Below are 22261 nucleotides of genomic sequence, written 5' to 3'. Positions count from 1 at the left end.
ACATTCTGGTCCATAAAACACACCTTAAGTTTAAAAGAATGGGAAGCATACAATGACTGCTCTCAGACCACCATGATATTAAACTAGAAATCAATAACAGAAATCTTCAAATACTTGGAAATTAAGCAACATGCTTCTAACTAACACACAGGTGAATAAAGAAACTTCAAGCTAAATTTTAAAATCTATTGAACTAAATGAAAATACAGCTTATCAAAATTTATGGGATGCAGCAAAAGCAATTCTTAGAGGAAAATTTATACCATTGAATGTACATATCAGGATAGAATAAAGATCTAACATTTATAATTTAAGGTTCCACCTTAGAAAATAAGAAAAAGAAAATCAAATTACATTCATTGTAAGCAGAAGAAAATAAATAATAAAAATTAGAGTGGAAGTCAAAGAAATTAAAACTAGGATATTAATAGAGAAAATCAACAAGACCAAAAGCTGGCTCTTTGAAAAGATAAATAAAACCCATAAGCCTCTTGTCAGGCTAAGAAAAAAAGAGAGAGAACACATATTACTAATATCAAAAATGAAAGAAAGGACATTACTACAAATTTTATGTCCATTAAAAAAATAACAAAGGAATATTCTGAATAACTCTATGCCCACACATTTGATAACCTAGATGAAATTGTCTAATTCCTTGAAAGACACAATCTGCCAAAACTCACACAAGAAGAAATAAACAATCTGAATAGGCCTATTTATAATAAAGAAATTAAATCAATAATTAATAACCTTACAATACAGCACCAGGCCCAGATGGGTTCACTAGTGAATTCCATCAAACATTTAAGGAAGAAATTATACCTATTCTCTACTTCCCGACTCGTTTTATGAAGCCAGCATCACACTAATACTAAAACTAAAAGACACTGCAATAAAACTAAGATCCGTACCTCTCATGAACATAGATGCAAAAATTCTCGAGAAAATATTAGCTAATTGAATCCAACAGTATATAAGAAGAATTGTACACCCAACCAAGTGGGATTTATCCCAGTATGCAGAGTTGTTTCAACTTTTAAAAACAATAAATGTAATCTATCACATGATCAGGATAAAGAGGAAAAATCACATAATCATATTAATAGATAAAGAAAAAGCATTTGACAGAACCCAATATACATTCATATTAAAAACTCAGCAAACTAGGAATAGAGAGGAATGTCCTCAATCAAGATGTTGATAAAGAACATCTACAAAAAATAACCTATAGCTAATCTCATATTTACTGGTAAGAAACTTGAAACTTTCCTGTTAAGATCCCCTCTCACCACTACTTTTCAACATGTTACTGGAAGTCCTAGATAATCCACTAAAACAAGAGAAGGAAATAAAAGGTATATAGATTGAGAAGGAAAAAATAAAAGTCTTTGTTCATAAGTGACATGACAATATGTAGAGAAACCTGAAAAAAAAGACAAAAACTCCTGGAATTAATAAGTGATTATATTAAAAGACTGATGGTTGCCAAGTTTTTTTGGAGGGTTGGGGGATGAATAGGGAGAGCACAGAAGAAATGACTCTTCAGTACAATACTACAGTGTACAATGCCTTTAGTAGATACATGTCATTATACATTTCTCAAAACCATTAGAATGTACAACACCAAGAGTGAACCCTAATATAAACTATGGACTTTGAATGGTAATGATGTGTCAATGTAGGTTCATGTAACAAATGTACCACTCTGCTGCTACATGTTGAAAATAGAGGAAGTTGTGTGTGTGTGGGCACAGGAAGTATCCAGAAATTCTTGTAATTTCTGCTCAAATTTGCAGTAAATTTAAAACTGCTCTTCAGCCCTAACCAGTTTGGCTCAGTGGATAGAGCATTGGCCTGTGGACTTAAGGGTCCCGGGTTTGATTCCGGTCAGGGGCATGTACCTTGGTTGCGGGCGCATACCCAGTGGGGAGTGTGCAGGAGGCAGCTGATCGATGTTTCTCTCTCACCGATGTTTCTAACTCTCTATCCCTCTCCATTGCTCTCTGTAAAAAATCAGTAAAATATATTTTAAAAAAACTGCCCTTCAAAAAGTTTATTAAATTTTTTAAAGTAGCTCACAGTATGGAGAAATGGAGTTGGATCCCTACTCCATCATATTAAAAATATAAATTCCAAATAGATTGAAGACTTAAATGTGAAAAGTAAAATTATAAACTTAATGTAAGAAAATATTGGACAATATCTTTGTGATCTCAATTTTTAGACAAAACTAAAAAGGTACAAGCCCTGGGAGAGAAACTGATGAATTTGGCTAGATTAAAATTAATTGAGTTCTGTTAAATGAAGAATTTAAAGATAAGATGAACCTCTGAGTGACAGAAAGATATTTGTAAATGATGAAGGATTCATATCTAGAAAGTCCTACAAATCAGCAAAAAAAAAAAAAAAATATAGGAAAATCCACTGACAGCGATTTTAAGTAGACAGTTCACAGGAGAAACCTGATAAATTTGTGAAGAGATGCTCAAATGTGCTAGTCTTACATCAAAACAAGATACTAATTTACATCTATTAAATTGGAAATTATTAGAAAGTCCAACAATCACAGTACTGGTAAGAACGTGGGGAAATGGGAACACTAATGCATAGCTAATAGAAGAAAAGTAGGCATAGTCATTCTGCAGAACAATCTGGCAGTACTTAGTGAAATTAATATTATACCCACAACCCAACAGCCCAGCAATCCCACTACATGGTTTATGTTGCTGAGACACTCCCATGTGCGTTTACAAGTAGAACAGCATGAGGACCCATTGCAGCAATGTTTCTGGAGGCAAAGAGCCGGAAGTCAGCTAAGTGCTCCTCCCTGGGAGAGTGGATAGATAAAATGTGGTCTATGCATGTAATGGCATACTAGGCAACAGAATCAATGAATTACATTCAAATATAGTAACACAGACATATCCCAAAAGCATAAGGTTAAGTGAAAAATAACACCCTTAAAATACAAAACAATTCTATGTAACTTCAAGTAAGTAACACACACACACACACACACACACACACACACACACACACACACACAGAAGGACATATATTAAATATTTAGGAGTAAGTGTTAAATAGAGGAGGGAAATGGGAACAGGGTAAAGAATACAGAGATAAACAAATGTAATAGACAACTGCCTTGGCTTTGTCCAGTGAAGAAAATATATGATGAATTAAGGAGTTTGAGTGCCTTTTTTTTTTAACCTGTTGTGCTAAAAGGAAGAGGATTTTTTTTTTAAAAAAAAAGTGAAACAAGTACAATATGGGTTTAATAGTTTTATTAGATTATATTTAAAGATTAAATGAGTAATTCAGATAAGCACTTAGTTTAGTGCCTGGCTCGTACTCAACACTCAATAAATGTCATCCATTAATGTTATTAACACTCCTCATGACATACCAGTCAACTGGAGTTGGCACTTAAGACCAATTGAATTTAGATGATTCCCCAAAAGATCCATAGTCTATGGCTCTACTAAAATGAATAGGCAAGTACTGGCAGCAGACCCAGAAGCAAGCAGGAGAAATGCTGAAGGCAGCCTTGGGGAATGGGAATGGCTACCAGCTTTTTTTGCAGTGCCATTGGAAACCTTGATGGCTAACTTGGGACAATACTAATCTCATGTACAAGTTAAGAAAGTAGAGAGCCCTGGCTTGGTGGCTCAGTCAGTTGGAGTGTCCTCCCGTACACCAAAAATTTGCAGGTTTGATCCTTGGTCAGGGCTCTTACAGGAGGCAGCTGATCGATGTTTCTCTCTCACACCAGTTTCTCTTTCTCTCCCTTCCCCCTACCTTTCCCTCTAAAATCATTTTTTTAAAAGAAACAAAGTAGAGACCACGGGAAAACAGTGCTGCGAAGCTGGGGAACTTCATGTAATTTGTGATACTTCTCCAAAGGGGTGTTTTCTTATAACACTTTAATTTCAAGTTATAAAATTGTTGCTGCGTTACAACTAGCCCTATAGAGTGTTTGCTTTGAATTTTCTCTTTCCCGTTCTCCTCTCCCTTCCCTGAAGTGGGACACGGCTTATCTTAGTGAAATGAGCAAGATCATCCCCTAGTTTCCTGATCCTCAAAGTGCTGACCCAAGATCCCGGTCCTGGAGAGCATAGGACATATGCCCAGTCCTTGCCCTCTTGTTAATCCAACAAGCAGTGACTGGGACTCTACGCCAGGCACTACTCTGGTGTCTGGAGATCGAGAGCTGCTAACACAAAATGACAGCTTTAAAAATAAAATGAAGGAAGTGTCAACTCAGAAACATAAGAGCCTTCCCAAAACGAAGCACATTTTAATGTGTTCATTTTCCGCTGGTTTTCCATAGATCATAGATGAAGAAGAAACACAGTTTATGAGTAACTGCCCTGTCGCGGTCACGGAAAGCACCCCACGGAGGAGGACACGGATCCAGGTGTTCTGGATAGCACCGCCGGCAGGAACGGGCTGTGTCATTCTAAAGTAAGTGAGCATGGAATTCTCATCACACTTCACTCCCCTCCCCTGCGGTCCACCAAAGGCTTCATGGTGTGGTTGCAGAAAGAGAAGTGGCTTTGCTGGGCCATCAGGCAGGTTGCATCATTTCTCTGCCCTCAGTTATCTCCACTCCAAAATGGGACTGGAGGCCATCATTGGTAAAGTGCTATAAAAGAATCATTTGCCGAAATCTTGATTTTCACCTAATACAGTGATTCTCCTGGCCACTCTCTATCTTCCTAGAGATAATGCTACTATGGCTGGTCAAGAAAAATTACAAACCAGGTGAGGATAATCTTTGACTTTCTCCATCTGGAATCTAATAACTAGTAACCTTAATCTGTGCCAGGCTGACCTGAGACCCAACTGTAAACTCCATTAGCCTCCAGCTCTGCTTTATGATCCTATGTTTTACCTTCTCCCATCAAAATTGCCCTCTTGTGCCACTTCCTAGGGGACCTCCTGGTTTTCCTTTTGGTAAGTTACAATAAATGATCAGAAGTGTTAACCAGCTAATAGTTTTCCTCTGAGAGGTAGCATTATCTCAAAACGGTGTCTCCAAAACTGTATGCCATAGAGTGGTGTTCAGGGAGATGTAAATAGATGGGCAAGAAATCAACTTCTGTGGTTAAACAAGTTTGAAAAATGCTGTATATTGTATCTTCTTCTTGCACATTCACAGCATATGTTATCATGTTGAAGGTTTTACAAAATCCTGCTACAACGAAATCTGTTTAACTTGGTTTCATCCAGCATTCCCCAGACTTACTTGATGCAAAGCTCCTTTTCTACTGAGACATCCACTGACATTCACCAGCTTTAGAAACTAGGAATGACTTATTTTAAATAGATTTACAGAATGTATAGAGTGACGGTGAGAATTTTAGGAATTCAGATATACAATAGTCATGGTTAGATGACCAAGGCTCCAATTCCAATATCTGAGAAGTCTTTCCCATGGAGGTAGGGGCTGGGACCTTCCCAACCGTCTTCCTCTTCTTTAAACCACCCAAGGCCTTATTCATGTATTTGGTTTATTTGTCTGCATCTCTGGCATGTGGACATTTCAACAGAATTACAAATGTGGTTAACACCAGGCCAGCCCCCAGGAGAGTATGCTAAGGAAGGCTTTCACCTCCCCACTCCAATCCCTGTAGTTTCCGGACTCAGCTGGGCCTGACTTATGGAAAAAACCCCACAGAGATCTCTAGGAACCTCTGTCCCCTGTCCAGACTCAGCCCTCTCTTTTGCTGCTCTGTCTGGGCATCATCTGTTTCTTTTTTTAGTTTAATGCAAGCTGAGCATCCTTCCTCAGATTCCTTGAGAAGTTTGGCTCTTGGCATTAATTACACTGGTGATTTGAAAAAAAAAATTAGCAGTAGAACTTTAGCTCTTGGTGTTAATTTACATTGGAGATTTGTTTTAAAAATAGCAACTAGAAGTTTTAAAATGAAATTTTACATATAAACTTAATATATAACATATATCTAGTATCTAGTAGAAATGTGGGAGAAGACCTTGTGGAAATCAAGAGACCACTGAAACGAAAACACGCAGAATCTGTTTATTCAGAGCTTGCTGTATATCAAGGGAGTCAGCGACCATCATCACTAGCATTTGGCAGAGACTCAAAGGCAGCAGAGGAGTGGAAAAGCTTTAGAGTGAAAAGAGGAAAGACTGCAGGTATGTTCTGGTCGGAGGTTGTTGGCATGGGGGAGCAGAAAGGGGGATAGCTAGAAGTGCGGCCTCTTATGCAATTGGTTTGGAGAGTGCATTTGGCTTTCTTTGGTTGGTCATGACTTAAAAATAGAGGAGGCAGTGGGGCGGGAGGGGGGGAGGGGTTAGAGAAGTGGGCAGTCATTGACCAAGTCCTAAACGTTCTGGGCTGATAGCTTTAGAGGTTGTGGTTTGGCTTCCCAGGCCAGTTGCTGCAAAGGTCGGGGTCAGATTTCTATTGTCATTGTCATATATGGTCTGCCCATTGTCCATTAGTATGTCCAATCTCTCAGCCTGAACACGAGGTCTCAGTTTGGCTTTCTAGCACCCACGCCCCTGCCCATGGTGGCCCTATCCCTCTGCAGGGCCTGGGGCTCTGGAGAAGAAAGTTGGAAAACATCAGATCTACGTGATGAGTCTTTCCACTCTAAAAACCTTACTCTCACCTAGATCTCTGTTTTTCTATGATTTCTTGTTCTCACAAACCAGAGCATTTGATCTCCCTGGTGGAAGCCAGAAAGGCATCTCTCGTTTACCCATTAACAATGAACATATGTGAACATACATTTATTTATTACCAGTTAAGCAATGTGGCTTGTGCATTCACTCATTCTTTCAGCAAATGTAACTGAGCTCTATCTGCATACGCATGATATGTATAGGCAACTGACGTATGTTTTTGGCCCTTGAGGTTCTCATGGGCCAAATGCAGGAGAGAGCAAAAGTCAACCAATACTTTCTCTGTACCAGGAACACAGCTGCACAGCTCACAGGTTTTATCTAAGTTAATCTTCACAACAACTCCCCCATTTTACAAATGAAGATTCAAGTTTCAGGGAATTAGACAAATTTCTTTTTTTAATTTTTATTCATTGATTTTAGAGAGATGAAGGGAGGGAGGGAGAGAGAGAGGAAACATTGATTTGTTGTTCCACTTCTTTATGCATTCACTGGTTGATTCTTGTAATGTGCCCTGACCAGGGATCAAACCCACAATCTTGGCTTATCAGGCCGACACTCTAACCAACTGAGTTACCTGGCCAGGGCTAGACAAGTTTCTTGAAGTCACACATCCATATAACTCTAAAACCCCATGTTCTTCCTTTTCTTTGTTTCTTCTGAAGGAACTAATACAAGCTAAAACTATTCACTGAAGAATTAATAGTTTTCAAGATAAGATGTACATACATTTACATTGTAACATTTCAAATAATACAGAAAATAGTGAAATACAGAATACAGAAGAAGTGAAAAAAAAAAAAACCAACCCTGACATTGCCCCTAATGAATCTCAGCGTTTCCTACCCAATGGTAGCAAATATATCAATTTGGTATTTATTGTTTAGATTTATCTTATGCTATATGCAGATAAGGATAAAAGAACATAGTTTCATTTTTGTGGAAATTTAAATATACACAAATGGTTTCATGGTCTACGTGATGTACTGAATTTGGATGGCTTTTCACTAAATAAGATGTGTTGGAGAGATATCCAGGTCAGAAAATATAGCTCTACCTCTTTTTAAAAACTGTTGCAAACCATGTATAGTGGGAATGTGTTAGTTATTCCATAGTTGATGGACATTTAGATTGTTTCCAGTTTTTTGTTATTGCAAATAATATTATGATGAGCATCCTTTGTAGATGCGCCTTTGAGCAAATATGCAAGTTTTTATCCCTGGTAGATGCCAAGATATGGGATCATAAGGGATACACATTTATAATTTTAATAGACATTGCCAGATTTTCCTCTATAAAGTTTGACAACTTAAACATCTTCTCTGACTATGAACAAGAGAGCCTGCTTCCATATTGACTCAATAACTCTTGGTATTATCAATCTTTAAAGATCTACCCATCTAATAGTTTTAAAAAATGGTATATTACATTAATTTGCATTTTCCTGCTTACTAGTAATATTAAGAATCTTTTCATATATATTCCATTTCTGTTTCCTCTTCTGTGAAGGGCCTGTTCATATTCTTGCCTATTTTTCTAATGATGTAGCTTTTAAAAATTGATTTTAAAGTATTTTTTATATAATTATATAAAATATTTTATGTAAAAATATTTACATATATAATTTTATATACTTAAATGTACTTATATGTAAAATTGATCTTTATATATTCCAGATAATAATGCTTTGTTATACATTTCAAATATTTTTTCTACCTTTTTAAAAAACATTGCTTATGGGTATCTAGTCATCCAGAAAATTAAAATCTTGATTTTAATCTCATCTATCCATCCTTTCCCTTATGAATTTTGATTTGTGTCTATTTTAAAAAGAACCTTCCTACATCCAAGATTATACATATATTCCCATCGTTTTAATATTTTTATAAATTTTATAATAAATTTAGGTCTTTAATCTTCCTGAAATTTACTTTTGTGAATGATATGCTACAAACAAGTCTCAATAGAAAACAGAGGGTAAGCTCAAATTGAGGCGCCATAGGGTCAGTTTAATAAAGGGTCTATTTACAATTGTGTGACCACAAAAACAGTGGGAGGAGCTCTCACCACCCAGAACAGAAGAAGCACGAGGTGGGGAAAGAGAGGACAGAGCCCAGAGCCGAGGAGACCATTACCTTCAGGAGCTGAGACTTCTGGTGAAGGGAAGCACCTGGCCTGAGGTTATAGGGATCCCAACTCCCTTCCTCAGATTTCCTGCTAGTCCTCCCCTTTGGCCTGGCTCCAATTCTCAGGACGATGGAGTCCACTGATATTAATATAGTTTATATTGATTCCCCTCTCGGGCAGAGACCAGGGTGCCAAAGGATGGGGATGGCATCTGGAGAAGCAAGCCCAAGACATCAGCACAGATGGGAAATCAAAATCTACCTGTTTTTCTCAAAATGGCTAGTTAGTTATCCCACATCCATTTATCAAAAAGTTTGTTCTTTCCCTGATTATGTGACATGCTACTTTATCTAATATAAATTTTTATACAAGTCTGTTCTGTTCTGCTGATCTTTGTATCCCTGCATGAAACCCACACCATTTAGTATCATAATTTTATTTTATGTTTTGATAGCAAGTTATTGCTCATTAATCTTATGGTTCAAAATGTCCGTGGCCATTCAAGCAGATTCATAATTGCAGGTAAATCATAGAATAAGCTTGTTGTGTTCAACAAAACTTACAGTATGATTTTTTAATGGTGTTTCACTGAATTAATAGTCTAATGTGAGAAAAGTCAGCATCCCTACAATATGTTTTCCAAGTCAGAAACATGAATATCCCCTATTTATTCAGGTGTTTTATGTCCTTTGGCAAAGTAATGTAATTTTTCTTCATTTAGATTGTGCATTTTTATGAGGCTTTTCCCCTCATAGGTGTTTTATGGTTTTATTGCTTTTTAGAATGGGCTTTTTTTTTCCGGCTATACTTTCTAATCTATGATTGCTTGTGTTCAGGAAACCTATTGATTCTTGTACCTTGACTTTGAATCGGCACATTGCCAAACTCTCTTGATAGTTCTGGTGACTTGTTCTTTCATTCTTTGGGGGAGATAATGAATAAGTATACCTTTTATTTCCTTTTCATGCATTAGTTTCTTACCTATCACCTCTACTAGAATATTAAATAGTGGTAGTCATGCTTATTCCTGATTTTAACAGGAATGCCATTATATTTCACTTTTAACTATAACATGGAGTACACGTTTCAAATTGTGTCTGCAATCAAGATGAGAAAGACCCTTTATCTAGTTGAGAGAGTCTCTATATTTTTCATGTGGAAGGTGGTTGGGAAACCAACCAAGCAATCAGTATTCCAGCTGCACCTACCATGTGCCCAGGGCACTGATCCTGACTTCCAAGACACTTTTAGTCTAGCTGTGATAAATAAAAATATGTGTGCAAAAGTCAGCAAGCCCAAGACGGAACAGGGGAGAAATTAAGCATGGTTAGTCAGAAAGGCGATGAGTGGGGGTTGGACTCATGGGAGCACCAGAGCTTCTTGGAAAGGTTAGTTTATATCTTAAAGGCTGAAGTAGAATTTGGATGAATGGATAGAAGGGAAGAGGTTATGCCAGGTGAAGGGGGTGGACAGAGTGAAAATTGAAGTGAAAGCTTAGATGTCAGAGGAAAATGGCAGCCTTGGGAGACACTAGGCAGAGTTAGCAAGATTAGAAGGTCTTTGGGGGCCAAAATCCATTGCTCAATCATGGAGGTCCTCCAATGTCAAGATAAAGAGATGGAACTGGACTCAAGAGGACCAACGGAGCCATCAGTGGTTATTAAACAGTGACCTGACATGCTGGAAGGAAGGCTCATTAAAAAGTTAGTAAGGTCACTGAAATCTGGCAGCAAGGTTCGGGACAGATGAAAAGGGAGATGCCAGGTTTGCTGCAGAGCCCTCGCTTGCAAAAGACATGCTGGAAGGAAGGCTCATTAAAAAGTTAGTAAGGACACTGAAATCTGGCAGCAAGGTTCGGGACGATGAAAAGGGCGATGCCAGGTTTGCTGCAGAGCCCTCACTTGCAAAAAAGGAGCATTTGTGTTGCAGTGTTTGGGTAATGTTCCTGGGAGATGACAGCCTGGTAGAATGAGCTGCAGAGTCTGCTCAATGTCTGCAGACGACAGCTCTGAAGCCTGCTTGGTTGTGTTGCTTTGCCCAGGAGGGCTGCGAAGGGAAGCACAGAGCAATTACGACTTTCCTTTTGGCACAAACCTGACACCATTTCCATTTGGATGCAAAGATTTGAACATTTCTAAATTACAAGCTTTCCAGGCAGCCCTCCTTATAGCCTTCTCCCTCCAAATGAATGATCCAGCACTTCAAGTTTCCCTGGCATGCTGCAATGCTGATGCTGAAAAGCACTACAGCGAAGGCGCAACTCATTGAAAGAAAAAGCCCTCATGAATGGGATAGATCTTGTCCCCTGAAGTGATCCTCTCTTTCCATACACTTATTGCCTTTATTGCACACGCTTATTACTAGATTTCTGACACTCATTTGTCACTTCCCGGGAGGGTCTGAGGTGCCATCCTAGTCCTGAGGAGACAGTCACTTGGTGAATCATTTTGGAAATTCAACCTTATGAAACAATGGTTGATTACAGGTAATAGTAATAGCCAAGAGCCAAGTCCTCTTCTAGATGCATTACAAATACGTATTTAATTTTCACAGCGACCCTAGGAAGTGAATACAAAAGAGGAAACAGAGGTCTGGCCAGGGTTACTCAGTGGTTGATCATCAACCTATGAATCAAGTGGTCACGGTTTGATTCCAGGTTCGATTCCTGGTCAGGGCACATGCCCAGGTTTCGGGCTGCACAGGAGGCAGCTGATTGATGACTCTCTCTCATCGTTGATGTTTCTGTCTTTCCCTCTCCCTTCCTCTCTGAAATCAATAAAAATATATTTAGGGGGGGAAAAAGAGGAAGCAGAGGCACAGAGGGGTTAAGGAACTTGCCCAAGGTCACAGGGTAAGTGACAGAGCTGGGATTTAAACAGAAACATCTGGGCTCCGGAGTCTGTAATCTTAATACTGCACTCTACCATCTCCAACTGGTGCCACTAGGTCAGGTTCAACGCCGACTTCTCCCTCTCCCCCAACATCATTAGTTGCCAGAGCTGTCATTTCTGTCACTTGCTTTGCATTCACCGTCTTAGTCACAGACACCTCTTGCCTCACTCTTGCAAGAACCTCCTAATTGCTTACCCGAGCACCTTCCTCCGCTGGCACAAGACTTGCCGCCCTCATATGCAGCTGAGTCACTCCACTTACCTAATAACTAGAGCCGGAGCTTCCATCACCTTCAAGATTAAGTTCAGAATCCTAATCAGAGCATTAAAGCATCCCCAGGGCCTTTACGAGAGCCCCTGACCAGCCTCTTCTTCCCCCGAAGCCCTCCTTGAACACTGTTCTCCGCCGTTCTTGTTTGCTCATTCTCTTGGGAACGTTGGTTGAGCACCTCCTGTGTGCGGGTACTGAGGACCCAGAGACTGTCTTTGGGGACATCACAGCCTAGGGGTGAAACACAACAAAACAAATCAGGTCCACAGTCTGCAATTCTACAATTCTGCAATTCAAAAATCTCTAAAATACAAAATATTTTTCTTAACTCACTTAGGGCTCAAACCTGCCCTGAACTGACTTGAAATTATTTATAGTCTTGCTCTGGCCTGGTGGCTCAGTTGGTTGGAGCATCATCCCATACACCAAAAGGTTGTGGGTTCGATTCCCAGTCAGGGCATATACCTAGGTTGCAGGTTTGATTCCTGGTCAGGGCACATACAGGAGGCAACCAATTGATGCTTCTCTCTCTCTCTCTCTCTCTCTCTCTCTCTCTCTTTCTCCCCCTCCCACCCTTCCTCTCTCTCTCAAAATCAATAAACATATTTTTGGGTGAGCACTTAAAAAAGTATTTGTAGTTTTTTTAGTGTAAATATTAATGTGTTAGATGCTGCCCCAGGTCCTAATGGGGATAATACAAAATATATGGAATTTTCACATTATTATCTTTCTGAAATCCAAAAATATTCTGAATTCTGAAACACATTTGGTCTCAAGGCTTATCAGATTAGGGACCTCTGCCCTGTTGATACAATGGGGTGGGTGAGGGGAGTTGGGTGTCACTCAGAGTGCTGCTGGAGGAGTGCAGAGGAGGCAGCCCTCGGGCAGGCCTGGGTTTCACATAAATGTTAAAAAGAAGCAATTCACTTCTTGCCAGTGAAATAACCGATTCCCAGCTGCAGTAGCTACGAGATCTGAGAATTTATTAATGTTCCCCATTGCCAAAGAATAATGTCAGATATCTTAGCATGGTGTTCAAGGTCGTTTATGACTGGTTTGAGCTGCCTTAGAGCCTCATTTCCAGGCACTTCTCCACCCAACAGGAGACTATGAGCTTCTCAGAGAAAGGGATCAATTTTGCTCCTCTTTGTGGCCCTAATGCAGGGGCTGGCAAACCACACCCTATAGGCCAAATCCGGCCCACCGGTTGTTTTTGTAAGTAAAGTTTTATTGGAACACAGCCATGTTCCATGTATTGTTTAGGGCCGCTTTCACCCTAAAGCAGCACAATTGAGAAGTTGCAACAGAGGCTGTATGGCCTACAAAGCATAAAATATTCCTTCTCTAGCACTTCATAGAAAAAGCATAGTGACCCCTGCTCTTATGAATCCCCCAGTGCTAGGAACTCAGTAACTGCTGATTTCTGGCCCAGGTTCTCCCAAGAGTCCAGGTGAGACAGAGGTTTATATGCAGGTGGTTTATTTGGGAAGTGATCGCAGAGAGCGGGAAGTGAGGGGCGGGGAAGGGGAGGTGGGAGGGGTGTGTGAATGTGATTCAGTCTAGTGTTATTGACTTGGTTGTCACTATAGGCAAGTGGTGCTTGATCCTGCTGGGACCTTTTGAAAAGGCAATGACATGTGTCTCAGAATACTATGTTCAGAGATACAGGAGAGAGCTGTTATCCATTAGCTTCCATCCTCCATTAATCAAGGGGTGGGGGCGCCCTGTGCTTATGGATTGCACACATGTGAACACTCCTCAGATTCTGAACTCCTACTACAGTATCGGAGAAGCTCTGGTATAGGAAACAAGAGGTACACCGTGCAGGCAAGGCGTGTATCACCCAGTTACAGTGGGGCAGAGCTGGACACAGCACAACAGTGTTTGGAGTCAAAATTGAATAAGAGGATGTGAACAGGCATAGAGAGGTGCCCAATGCATCGGTTAGTGTGAATAGCAGTGTAGGTAACTTAGATGTCTTGCTAAGCACTGCCCTAGGTGTATTGCATGCTTTCTCTCACTTGATCCTCATTAAAGCTTACTTATAGGTCTCTATGTCATTCCCATTTTGTTGATGATAACATTGAGGTTTACAGAGTTTATATTCAGGGTAATAAAGCAGTTAAGTGGGAGAAGTGAGTCTTACACCCACTTCTGTCTGACTTCAAATTTCTTGTTGTTGCCCTAGCCGGTTTGGCTTAGTGGATAGAGCGTCGGCCTGCGGACTGAGGGGTCCCGGGTTCGATTCCAGTCAAGGGCATGTACCTTGGTTGCGGGCACATCCCCAGTCGGGGGCGTGCAGGAGGCAGCTGAATCGATGTTTCTCTCTCATCGACGTTTCTAGCTCTCTATCCCTCTCCCTTCCTCTCTGTAAAAAATCAATAAAATATATTTTAAAAAATTCTTGTTGTTAACTAGTCACCACTAAACTACAATGGCTGAGCTTGACCAACCCCCACCCTCACATTCTGCCTCAATTGGCCTGTGCGGGTACAGCCCCCTCCTATAAACCAAGGGGTAGAAGACTGCCTTGTGGGAGGAGATGTTGTTCCCCAAGTGAGGAAACTAAATGTCTTTTTAAAAATGGAAAACAAATCCGGAGATCTGGCCAGGGAAAGGCTTCTTAGTGGGAAGCGAGGATGAGTCCTGAGGAATTAGCCAGCACTCATAATACTTTGTAGCTTCATGGAGCTCACCAACTCTTTTTACCTTGGAAGGAAATAACACAGACAACCCACACGGGATGACTGTGTGTGATTTAGAGCAGGCTGGCAGGGTGAGCAGGATCTGACGTGGCTGGGGTGCAGCTTACCCCACAATTTTCCTGGCGTTAGGTATTGAGAAGAACCACAGGCTCCTCTGTCGTAAGTCAGGGCCACTTTCCCTTGAGGTTGTCTAGAACCTCCTGGGGAGGAGCCTGCAGAAAGGGGTGAAAATCCCCAACCAGCTAAAGTAGCTGGTTCTTGGGAGAGCATTGGAAAGACCAAGGTCATGGCTAAAGGGGCAACATGTGCTTGGTTCAGGAAGACTTCGATACCCTAAGACCTACGATCCAACAGGTGGAATCCAGATGCCAGGGGTTCCTGAAAGGCTGGCGGGGGCACCGGTCCTGGGAGCTGTCCAATGGCAGCGGAGTTTCTCTCAGCAGCTACAGTCCCAGGTGCAGGGTGCAGCCCCCAGGGGAGGAAGCCGTCAAGACGTAAACAGAAAGTACAGACTGCAGAGCCGCCCCAGCCACAGCAGTAAACTGAAGCTCAGGTGGGATCGCTGAAGCCCTGCTCCATGGACAGTGCCAACACTGCAAGGGGTCAGATGCTGACGATAACTTGGTGGGCATGCATGAGTAAGCCCATTGGCTGTATGCCCATGCATGCAAGCCCATTGGCTGTAAGCCCATGCATGCAAGCCCATGGGCTGTAAGCCCATGCATGCAAGCCCATTGGCTGAAGCCCGCCCCAGTTGTGCACCCGAGCCCAGGGCCCTGGCAGCGAGACCAGTCCCAGTCCTCTCCCACTGATGGAACAGCAGTTGCCCATATAGTCCCTTTCCTCGTCACAGTGGGATCAAAACACAATGTGTTGGCCCTGTGGACATTTTTTAAAAATTGAGATAAAATTCACATGACATAAAATTCACCATTTAAAGTCATCAATTCCGTAGCATTTTGCACATTCACAATGTTGTGCCACCACCACCTCTATCTAGTTCCAAAACACTTCCATTGCTTCAACGTAAAACTCTTTCCTCATTAAGCAGTTTCTCCCCATCCTCCTCTTCCCCCAGCCCTTGGCAACCACCAGTCCTCATTCTGTCTCGATGGATTTATCTATTCTTGATATTTCATATAAATAGAATCATACAAGATGTGATCTCTTGCATCTGGCTTTTTTCACTTGAGTAATGTTTGAGAGGTTCATCCATGTTGTAGCACGTATGGTACTTCATTCCTTTATAGATCTGAGTAATACTCCATTACATGTATGTACCACCATTTATTTATTCCTGTGAGCATCTTTTACATGAAATGGTCAAAGGATAAAAATGGAAACATTTAGGCAGCAGAGAAAAAGTACCAGGTGGTATCATACCTGCATTAACCTTTCAGTCCATGTATTTTTTTTTTAAACTAGGGAATAGATCATACAATAGGCATGTTGTTCCTCTCCCAAACCTTCTCCCAGTCCCAGAAACGTATAGTGATGACCCTGGGACAAGGGTAGAAAAGGACAAAGAAGTGGTTTCACACCTACTCTGTCTTTCAGGGTCATGAAGTAAGTGTGAAGCAAGTTAGCCTATTTTATCCTGTCACCCAAATGGCTTGATTAAATTGTTTTCACCCAGCATGTGTCCACAGGGTCACAAAAGCATATACCGTCATCTGGAACAGTGGTTCTCAACCTTGGCTGCACATTAGACTCACCTGGGAATCTTTTTTAAATCCTGATTGGGCCTCATACTCAGCCTAGAGCAGTGGTTCTCAACCTTGGCTGCACATTAGAATCACCTGGGAATCTTTTTAAAATCCTGATTTCTGGGCCTCATCCTCCGGAAATTCTGTTTCTTTGTTACTAATGTTGTGGCCTCACCCCATAACAAAGAAACAGAATTTCTGGAGGATGAGGCCCAGAAATCAGGATTTTAAAAAGATTCCCAGGTGATTCTAATGTGCAGCCAAGGTTGAGAACCACTGCTCTGGAAGAAGCATGGGCTGCATGAAGCCCATTGAAGATGCAAACCATGCTGGAGAGATGAGCAGAGGATCCTCAGGGCTGTAGAAGGAGTTCCCCTGCAGCTGCTCACGGCTCCATCACCATTCACTCTCAACCAGCAATCAAAGACTTGTCCCTGAAGTACACAACTCCCTGCAGCACAGAGAACACTCAGCCTAAAGCCAATGAATAAGTGAGATTTCTTAAGAAGAATGTCCCCCACGCCTTTCATGATTCATTATTGCAGGTTGATTTCAGCTACATTTTTCCTTGGGCATTTCCCTAAGATTTCACATAAAAATAGCCCCTGGACGCTGGGAAAACAGAGGAGAAAAAGCTCCTTTATATCTTAGCTCTATGCTATTCATAAATGAAAATCATTGTTAATTTAGAGTTTGACAGCTGTGGCGCATTTGTAAGTTTAGGGCAGCTGTCATCAGCACTCCAGCTTATTTTTCAAACAGATGTTTAATTTGACTTTAGTGCTGTTGCCAATTTTTGAGGCGAACGAGAGGGGGAAGCAGAAACAGAAATAATCATTATATTCATCATTTGATTTCCTTTCAAAACATAAATCGGCATGATTAACGATGACATCAGAATTGCTCTAATTGCAATTTTGGGTGCAGGACTGGTTAGCTATCATCTCCTTACTTGGTCCAAACTCCTTTTTTTTTTTTTTTCCTAGAGTCAGAGGCTGTTTTGTGATAATTACACCCAGACCTTGAACAACAGTCCCAGCTACCCAGAAAAGCCTTCCAGAGTACAGGAAAAATCCGGGGGTGGTGAATGATGGGTGGCTGGGCCCCAACCCCAGATGAAAGTCCCAGGACCGAGTCTTGTCTTGTGGCTGAGGAATCAGCGCCCAGACTGGCAGCCAGGGTCACCGCTCCCTCTTACGCATCCGCTATGCTTATGTGGCTTAGGCAGCTGGGTTCGTGCATGCTCACAGTGTGTGAATTGGTCTCCGTGTATAAAATTAAACACATCTGTGGCTCCTCGTAGAAATCTGATGAGTCAGAATGTACTTGAACAGGCCTTGCTGTTCCAGTCCACGTTGCTTGGAGGGAATCTTCCTTTCACACCAGCTGTGTTGCTAGGTAAACCCACTTCCCGGATCTGGTTTCTCTACCTTCACCTTTTTGTGTTTGGCTTTCAGTGGTCGCCCTTGGCTTTTACTTTTTACCATCTATCGTGTGTGACGGTGGCCTCAGTACCTCTCTGACGATGCCTCTGTAGGGGGAACACTAGATGCAGTAACACACTAGTGTATATCTTTGTACTTGTTTCTTTGTACATTGAGATGAAAGACTCACCTTGTCTTTTCCCTCAGCCAACAACTGTGATACACGCTGTGCTAAAGAAGAATCCACCCCCATAAAAAATTGGGCAGAGAGCGTTGATTCCAGTGTTAAGTCATGATTTGACAGAGGAATAATCCACAGCCCAATCCAACTAGTGCTAGAAATAACAAGGCTCTAAACAGAATCAGAGATGTGCACTCCAAGGACCAAGTCTGAATCCTCAAAAAGTGGCCCCCCCAATCTTTTAAAATGGAAAGTATTATTTTCAGATTATTAATCAGAAACTAATTCTTCTTTAATGACAGAAAGACCAGGCTTCTGCCAGGTCGACCACCCACGAATTTGGGGGAATCTTTAGGGAATCATTGCACATATCAAGAACTCCTGGTTGTTGCTTGCCACCCCGGCCATCTACCTGGATCTAGACAATGTGTCTGTCCCTCAGGAAGTTGCTCCCCTACCTCTGCTCCCTGCTGGGAGCCCATCCTTTACTGCCCCACATCCCGGCCAGGGTCAAGCGACGATGGCTAATTAGATGGGAACTTCAGCACAGAGAACGTACATAACTGGCTTATAGGTTTGACTGTTCTCAGGGCCCAGAATCCTAAGCTCATCCTTGGGGGTTCCCTCCTCTCACACTTGGTGAGCATCAGGCTCCCCATCTAACCTCAGGAGCCAGTTTACTTCCCCCAAACAGAATGCCCCTGTACAAGTCTCAGTTGCCCCAAATTTGAGACCCACCTCTCCGCTAGACTGGCTTGTTTAGCATTATAGTTATGAAGGTAGATTCAGGGAACCCTCAGGTGCTTCCCTGTAAAGTGGGATAATAATAGTTCCCACCGCATGGGGTTGCTGCGAGGATTAAATGAGTTAATATATGTATACAATGTGCTTAGAACAGTGTCTGACACAGAATAAGCTCTATACAGGCTACTTATTATTATTGTTTTGTTATTGTTGTTGCTTTACATTTGCAATAAAATGAAGATCCTGCCCTGGCCGGTTTGGCTCAGTGAGTAGAGCATCGGCCTGCAGACTGAAGGGTCCCGGGTTCGATTCCAGTCAAGGGCACATGCCTGGGTTGTGTGCCCGATCCCCAGTAGGGAGGGTGCAGGAGGCAGCCGATCAATGATTCTCTCTCATCACTGATGTTTCTATCTCTCTCCCTTCCTCTCTGAAATCAATAAAAAATGTTTTTAAAACAATAAAAAATAAAATGAAGATCCTCATGTAGATGTTTCCTAAGACAAAAGAAGCGAAGTCCAGTTTCTGGCACTTAGGACAAAAACTGTACTTTATAAAAATATTTTCTTTTATTGATTTTAGAGAAGAAGGGAAAGGGAGAGAGATAGAAACTTCAATGATGAGAGAGAATCATTGATTGGCTACCTCCTGCATGCTCCCTACTGGGGATTGAGCCTGGAAACCCAGCATGTGCCCTTGATTGAAATCGAACCCAGGACCCTTCAGTCTGCAGGCCAACACTCTATCCACTGAGCCAAACTGGCTTGGGCCAGGCTGTACATTTTAAAGGTGGTTTTTTGAGCTTCAGAAACTATTAAATTTCAGCCCTGGCCAGTGTGGCTCAGTTGGTTGAGCATTGCCCTGTGAACTAAAAGGTCACTGATTTGATTCTGGTCAGGGCACGCACCCAGGTTTCGGGTTCAATCCCTGGTCAGGATTCTCAAGGGAGGCAACCAATCCATGTTTTTCTCACACATCAATGTTTCTCTCTTCCTCCCCCTTTTTCTCTCTCTAAAATCAATAAAAATATATTTTTTTAAAACGAAACTATTAAATTTCAGTCTCACGGGTCTCATTTCCTTTTGCTTGCTTGCTCCTTGCCAATTCACATAAGAAAAACATAAAATAAAATAGTCATGTTAAACTTTAAAAAAATCAAAACTAGGGAAAATAAAAATTAAAATATAAATCAAGACAAGAGGGAGACCAAGCACAAATGTACATGGGCTGTAACTTTCCACAGAGTTGTAAGAGTAACAGATTATGACCCATTAAATAAGATGGAAAGCTAGAGATCATCTGATATAAATAATTACATATGCCAACTAAAGGAGTGAATGAATGAATACATGTGGGAAAGTTTGATAAAGAACAGAATGTGTAATCTCCAAATACCTGCACTCAAAATATTTAATAACCACAAAGAAAAAAAACCAGGAAGTTTAGAATGGAAAAGTCTGGCAGACACCAATAATGGGACAAATCTAAATTTACATCATGTGCCACCTGATAAGATGCAATGAGAAAAACACAGCATCCCTTCTATGATATTCCTACTAAACACACATAACCTAAATCTAATCCTGAGGAACCATCAGATAAGCTGAAATATTTTACAGAGTTGCTGACATGTAATCTTCCGAAGCGTCAAAGTCATAAAAGTCAAGGAAAGACTGAGAAGCTGTTTTAGACAGAAGGAGACTAAAGAGGCATAAAATCTAAGTGCAACGCTGCAATTCCAACCTACACATTTTGGCTAGAAAGGAACAATGGGCAACATTTCAATAGGGCTTGAGGATAGGATGCATTAATGTTCACTTCCTAAATCTGACGGTCATATCGTGGTTCCATAGGACAATGTCCTTGTTTGTAGGAAATGCACAATAAAGTACTCAAGGTGATTGGATATCATGTCAACCAGTTGTTCCCAAATGCTTCACAAGGGAAAGCTTTGCACTGTTCTGAATTTTCTTTAAGGTGGAAATGGTTTCAAATGTAAAAGATTCAGCTCAAAAAGTTGCATTTGCATCTTTCTCTCTTTTCTTCTTTTTCTCATGTCTTCCTGGCTTCTTCCTCTCATCTGCTTAGGCTGAGCTGTGGATGAGAAGACATTGGGTTCAATGGAGAAGACAGGCAAAGACTCACCAGGCCCGAGAGGCTGGGCAGAGTTCATTTGTTCTTTGATTCTTTCACCTCGAATCACTGTTCCATACCAGGCACCATGCTGGAGGTCGAGGATGCAGAGCTGAACAGGGCACAGCCTCCCAGGAACGTGCAGAATGGTGGGATACAGACAATGGGCAGCAAATAGGTGGTGTGAAAGAGGCCACCCTGGGAAGAACACAGGGCTGGGGTGGGCAGGCACCCAATTTAGTCTAGGGTGGTGCAGAAGGGCCACAGAACACAACTTGTGAGCAGACAAAAGACAATTAGAGAAAGCAGAGAAAGCAGAGGAATCGGTGTGCAGGAGTGTCCCTAGCCCAGAGAAAAGGAACTTTTGAGGACCTGCATTTGGCTCCTAATGGTGGACCAAGAAGGAGTGTGTTTGGGGCAGAGGTGACTCTCAATAAAGTCACTTTTTTTTCTTTCCTTCTATTCTTTATCCTTTCCTTTGCCAAAACATTCCTTCCTTGATCATTTAGCTGAATATTGCTCTAAAATTTTAATAACCGTCAAATAATAGCTAAAACAATGTGCCAACAGCCCTATAATGAAGATACTATTCTCCCATTTTACAGAGAGAAAATTGAGGCACAGCCTGCCCAACAGCATAAGTAATAGAGCTGGGATTTAAACCCCACACAGACCAACCCCACAGCACAAGCTTTTGATCTGCCACAGTGCAGATCTTTAATGAGGCTGAATTCTTGAGAGGGTTGTCTTTTGTGAGCCTCAGTAGTTCTCTAGGGGTGAATGGGGGAGATGCTTATCCACTCAAGTCACCTCTCCTCTCATGCCACTCACTGCCTTCCGTGCCTGCACTGTCAGCAGTCATGTGTGCCCTGCCACGGGGCCAGGTAAACTTGGGGCCGGAGCTGGACCGGGTGATGGTTATGCCCTGGGTGGCTGCAGAATCAGAGCAGCTCATAGTGGAGGAGGGTAACAAAGGGTCAAGTTGAAGAAGAAAGGCTAAGAATCAGGTCCAAAGTGGCCTCAGTGGGGGAGGCCATCACAAGGGAAGAAATGGGGCACAAAGTTGGGTTAAGCTGAGCAGATTAGGATGGAAACAGTGACTAAGGCGAAAGCATATTTGTATGTGGTGCTACAGGTGGCACTTGGCCTCAATCAGAAAGAACATCAATGTATCTTTCAGCACCCTCCACACCCCACTGCCCCACAGGACTCTACTGTTTATTTGACAAACATTTAGTGAGCACCTGTTGTGTGCCAGGCTTGTGCTAGGTCTGGGGAGAAGATGAGAGAACAAGGCTGAGGGACTAGCACATGAATATTCATCTGAGAACCGGAAATGCCAAGCTCTCTTTGGAACAAGGGCGCATTTCCATTTTCACTTTAGCCCCTGGAACAAAGCCAGGAAGTGACAGAAGGGGGTGGGAG

General features: G+C 41.7%; 1 protein-coding gene across 1 annotated transcript in view; it reads left to right on the top strand.

Annotated features, from left to right (window-relative positions):
* Nucleotides 1–22261, top strand: part of SPON1 (spondin 1, extracellular matrix protein) — a gene marked incomplete at its 5' end in the record, with an annotated part of 256193 nt that overhangs the window by 65047 nt on the left and 168885 nt on the right. The window contains one exon of the mRNA XM_005885895.2: nt 4334–4467. Coding sequence (XP_005885957.1) covers nt 4334–4467 — 134 coding nt within the window. The remainder of the gene's footprint in view (nt 1–4333; nt 4468–22261) is intronic.

This window comes from Myotis brandtii, unplaced genomic scaffold, assembly GCF_000412655.1.
Source record: "Myotis brandtii unplaced genomic scaffold, ASM41265v1 scaffold934, whole genome shotgun sequence".
Lineage (NCBI taxonomy): Eukaryota > Metazoa > Chordata > Mammalia > Chiroptera > Vespertilionidae > Myotis > Myotis brandtii.
Note: the sequence above shows the minus strand (reverse complement) of the source record. Positions and strands in the feature narration are given on the sequence as shown.